Genomic DNA, 5,336 nt, shown 5'->3' with positions numbered 1-5,336 from the left:
CATTCAAAGTTAGTATTTCAGAGCAGTGAGGCGACAGGAAGGTGTTGGACTAACGATGAAGCGCGTGCCCTGGGCGTCCCTTCATTATTTATAATGTTTTAATACAGGAGGAGAAAAATGTTCCTCCCTCACCTCATCCTCCTTCGGCTCTCAATCCCCTGACAATTGCTTTCTCATCACCTCTTTGTGTCGTGTCTGTGTCTATTCTACTTCTATCTGCAGGCTTGACTTAACTAAGTGCATTGAATTGTCAAGCCCGGAAATGAGTAAAATGGACACAGACGCGCAGTGTGTCTGGTGTGTGTGTGTGTGTGTGTGCTCACAACGAGACACACAAGCCGCAGCCACGGACGCCTGTTGGTTAAGCTCATGCGGGGGCGCCTACCGTGTAGGGAAACGCGTGATTGGTGTTGGTTAGAACATTTATTCTGTTGCAATCTAGGTTGCTAGATCATCTCCATGATATAAATTTTGAGTGGTCCCGTTTGATTTGAGTTGTTAAGGATTGAATGTAAAGGAGTTAGTGACTACTGGGCAGCGGTCTTTCAATTCATCGCCTCAATGGGCCAAATATGTTCATAACTTCTGGTGGCAGAGATGATCGAACATGGCGGTGCCCTTGAGGCGAAGTCGAGAGCTTCATACCAGTCGTGTGTATGCCCATGATGATGGGATGGCTGATGTTTGACGGACGCTAAGTCAATATTTTTAATAATCTACACTCACACTCGGACCCAGTGAGTGACAGTTGGTCACTCTATCGCGGACATGGCTATTCTTGGCTTGCTCAGTATATCCGTCAGTAGATTAACTTCCACCTATTTCATGGAGGTCTCGACCGGAAGAGACAAATGAATACGCTCTTAAATGTAGTAAACCATTCCATGAAAGACCAATGGCAGGTGTGTGAGCCCAGCAGAGAGACGTTAGGGAGAGGGATAGAGAGAGCCTTAGTGAATGACAGGTGGACTATGACTCTCACATGAGCGTCTCCCCCAGGCTGCAGGATTTGAGGCGAAGGGTCTCTGTCAATCCTCCATATGTGACGGGCGGCTTGACTTAATACCAAAGCGCCTAGCCACGTGTCATATTGACATTTCCAAATAGTCTCATTAACGCTTCCTACCAACACCGGTGAGGGTCCCCAGAAGCACACGTGAAAACGCACACACACATACGTTAAAACACACACACACACACACACACGTAAAAACACACACACACACACACACACACACACACACACACACACACACACACACACCTCGACACATTCACACACATACACAGACACACACACACACACACACACACACTCATGTGCCTTCCAAACATATAATATATAACACAATAAAATACAACCAATACACACAATAAACAAGTTGTACTACACGCTAAAGTAATGCTGAACATAGGTATAGAGACGGAGTGGCACATAAATATAACAACACAATTATTGTGTAATTACACAGACACAGTGTGTCAGTGTTGGTGTGTGTTTTAGTATTCCCTGCTTTCAACTCAAAAGGCTATTTTTGTGTGAATGGATGTGGCTGCGTGAACATTTGTGTGCATCTGTGTGTGTGAGTATGTGGATAAATCTTTGCACGCTTGCATTTGTGCGTGTACACGTGCATGCGTATCTATCTATGGGTGTGCTTGCATACGTGTGTGCCCGTGTGTCGGTGTGTGTGTGCGTGTCTGCCTCTATGTGTGTGTGCGTGTGTGTGTGTGTGTGCGTGTGTGTGTGTGTGTGTGTGTGTGTGTGTGTGTGTGTGTGTGTATGTGTGTGTGTGTGTGTGTGTGTGTGTGTGTGTGTGCGTGTGTGTGTGCGTGCGTGTGTGTGTGTGTGTGCGTGTGTGTGTGTGTGTGTGCCCGCGTCTCGGTGCCTTTCCCTGGCAGAACCGCGGCTGATACGGCCCCAGCAGCCGCTTGTCTCCTGCTGCCTTTTAATTCAATCTTTATTGATCCATATCTCCACTCCAAGTACTCCAATATCATATGAATGGAGCTCGGGGATGGATTCCCCATATCATTGTATTCCATTGCCATAAAGGGCATTAGTAGCCTACAGTGCAGCTCGCATCAGGTTGCAGTCGATACGCGCTAAATAGACTGTCCATTTTTTCCACTCTCTTTGCTCAGTGTGTGTCATTAGAAAAATGACCCGTTTCTTAAGCAACAAGGCACCCGCGCTCTGATTTACACCCGTCAGCCGAGGCAGGGCGCGGGGGGTGGGGGGGGTCCCCCCCTCTGTAGACCCGGCCCACAGCAGCCTGGCCCCCCCCTGCTGTGCTTTAAAAAAAAGATTTTGTTACTGTCTTATTAAGGCGGGAATCGATGCCGACCTCACAGGGCCCCGATTTATACAAACACCCCCACAGCACACGCACACACACACACACACACACACACACACACACACACACACACACACACACACACACACACACACACGCACACACACACACGCACACACGCACACACACGCACACACACACACACACGCACACACACACACACACACACACACACACACACACACATTAGCCATGCTGTATTCCCAGCATGCCTCGCACACACCAAGAAGGCGGGAGGAGAGGGGCCAGGGAAGGGTGCGCGCTTCGTCGCAGAGGTTATCCCGTGGCTAATGTGACATGGCTGTCGCCGACCTTGGCGCTTGTTAACTGCTCGGATTATTATTGTGATAATGGGGCAATTAAAGAGAAAGCGCTCCATCAAAACGGGGCGGGGCGGGGGCTTATGGTCCACGAGATGGATGTGCACAGATTACAAGGCAGTGGGAAATGCATTAAGGTGGCAATCCATTCTAACTGGATGACTCAGAGTCTGTACTGCACATCCGCTCTCTCTACACACACACACACACACACACACACACACACACACACACACACACACACACACACACACACACACACCCCATCCCCCCCGCAGAGCACTCCCAAACACCTACCAACGCGGCGGTTGTTACTGCTCGTCCTCATTGATATCCATTCCCAATCAATACTTTTCTGCTGCTGTAAAATGGGCGTAAATCAGCATTGCGGATAGGGGGGTGGGGGGCTGTGTTGGGTGGGTTGAGGGGTCAGGGGGAAGAAGGGGGGGGGGGGATCAGCGATCGGACACACGGGGAGAAAAATCAAGAAGAAGCTCTAATGAGACACCATAAGTCTGGCTGGAAGTGTCAGCCGGCCCGGGGTGATGGAAGAGGGGCTGGGGTTCATCCAGAGATGGGAGGGCCCGGGACCGCAGCGGTGTCATGGCGGAACCGTTTGGAGCACGCGTGTTATAACCGAGTCCTTCCTCTCTGTGTTTTGTGGTTCCTTGCAGATTCTTTCTGAAGTTCTTCCTTAAGTGCAACCAGAACTGTCTGAAAAATGCGGGGAACCCCAGAGACATGCGACGGTTTCAGGTGAGAGCCCGCGCCCCGACTCTGATGTCAATCCCTCTCCGTTTTATGAATCAAGCTACTTTCCACATTCGTTTGATTACAAGTAAGCCAACACAGTTCACATCATGCTCTTTTTATTCTAAGCCTGAACTAGTTAGGGTTAGGCACGTCGGAGCATATCACTGTCTGAGCCTTAGAACACCTTACAACCCGATTAGCATTATTACAAGAAACCACTGACCCTGTAGCGCAAAGAGGTCGGAGGTCAGACCAAAGGCTCAAGGACCTTTACGCGTATTTCTGTCTTCTTGAGTTGTGAACAAATCCAGAAGGCCAGAAAGGAAAATAATTGATCAATTTGCGGTAAACTCAATAACTCGCGATAGCAATAAAACCAGAGGGTTGATTCATGCTAGGAGGTTGAGTTGTGTTAAACCACGTCCCAACCGGAAGATTTTGTCGGATCCTTAGTGTGTACCTGAATTAACTGACATTATGTGTGTGTAGGTCCTCAGTGTGTACCTAAATAAACTCCCAGTATGTGTGTGTGTCTCCAGGTGGTGGTGTCCACTACGGTCAACGTTGATGGCCATGTCCTCGCCGTGTCAGACAACATGTTTGTCCACAACAACTCCAAACATGGCCGCCGCGCTCGACGCCTAGACCCGTCCGAAGGTAAGGTCGCGTTATTATAATATAATTATATAATTAATATATTATTAAATATACATATAATGTATGAATGTAATTATTATTAGTAGTAATAAAGCAGAGATTATATTAAAATGTACATACAGTGTTTTTTTCTGAAATAAGTGTCAACAATAAGAAAGAGGGGAAAAAATAAATTGCTCAAGGATGCTTGAAGGTATTTTAGGACATGATGTCTGGAATGTTGAGGCTGGGAATTAAACCCCTAAACCCTAAACTATCCATAACCCCCCTCCAGTCAAACAGCACTTGGTTAACTGATCCATATTGGAGTAAATCCCAGTTTCCATCAGTCAGGGAGGGGTAACTTTTCGGAACAAAATGAATACCAACGAGACTTTTGCGTTTAGCTTGCCTCAAAGAATTACAATAACATAGAAAAGTCAATACAGAATAAACAAGTGTAAAGCGAGGCCAAAGGTTAAATTCCCGGCATTGTGATGACGGAACAGTTCTGCGTCCCCAGAGGGGTTGTGTGGTGTGAATAGTTCATATTTTTTCTTCACAGATTATATTAAGAATGTTAATGACTAGATCTAGATTGAACCAAAACAATCAAAAAAGATTTCATTAGCGTTTTCAATAACAAACCCATCTATCTAGCAAAATGCTTATCGGTGATGCAAATACGAACTTCAAAGTGGAGTAAAAATATGATTAGATGTTAGTGTGTACATATTGTACCGAATGGAAATCCTTTGAGACATAGAAGCGCTATTGTGCAGACATTTCCACTGACGGGCGTGCGTAACTGCCTTCTACCAAGCTTCACATTATCCTAAAACAAACCCACAGTTCTTATCCCAAAGATAAGGGAGCACTTGTTTGTTTTACCCTACTTCAAGTAGCAGATGGGCGGGGTTTACAACATCAAAGCATCTGGGTTACTGTCAGGTAACCTAAGCATCAGAAAAGTTGAACATTTATTTGTATACCCTTCACGCCGCCTCTCAACGTCTAAACAATATGGATTTTCTCGTTTTTTTTCTTTTCTTTGTTGTCATCCCTGAGCATCTCCCTAAAAAGCGACACGCAAACAAACTATCCTACGAGGACACGCAAACACTCCTCGACACAAATCTGTCAACACCGCTGACGTTGATTTATTTTTCACATCCCTGATGAACCACTTAACCACTCAGGTCTCCTCTTCCAACCTGCCTGCTATTGGCTTACAGTTGGCGTGAACTTTCCTTGGGAGTAATCTCTT

The 5,336-nt window shown here is 46.6% G+C and overlaps 1 protein-coding gene across 1 annotated transcript in view; it reads left to right on the top strand.

Annotated features, from left to right (window-relative positions):
• The window catches only part of LOC132466485 (transcription factor COE1-like), a 44,163-nt gene that overhangs the window by 29,787 nt on the left and 9,040 nt on the right, over nt 1-5,336 (top strand). The window contains exons 2-3 of the mRNA XM_060063737.1: nt 3,355-3,436; nt 3,973-4,090. Coding sequence (XP_059919720.1) covers nt 3,355-3,436; nt 3,973-4,090 — 200 coding nt within the window. The remainder of the gene's footprint in view (nt 1-3,354; nt 3,437-3,972; nt 4,091-5,336) is intronic.

The sequence above is a fragment of the Gadus macrocephalus genome, chromosome 10, assembly GCF_031168955.1.
Source record: "Gadus macrocephalus chromosome 10, ASM3116895v1".
Lineage (NCBI taxonomy): Eukaryota > Metazoa > Chordata > Actinopteri > Gadiformes > Gadidae > Gadus > Gadus macrocephalus.
Note: the sequence above shows the minus strand (reverse complement) of the source record. Positions and strands in the feature narration are given on the sequence as shown.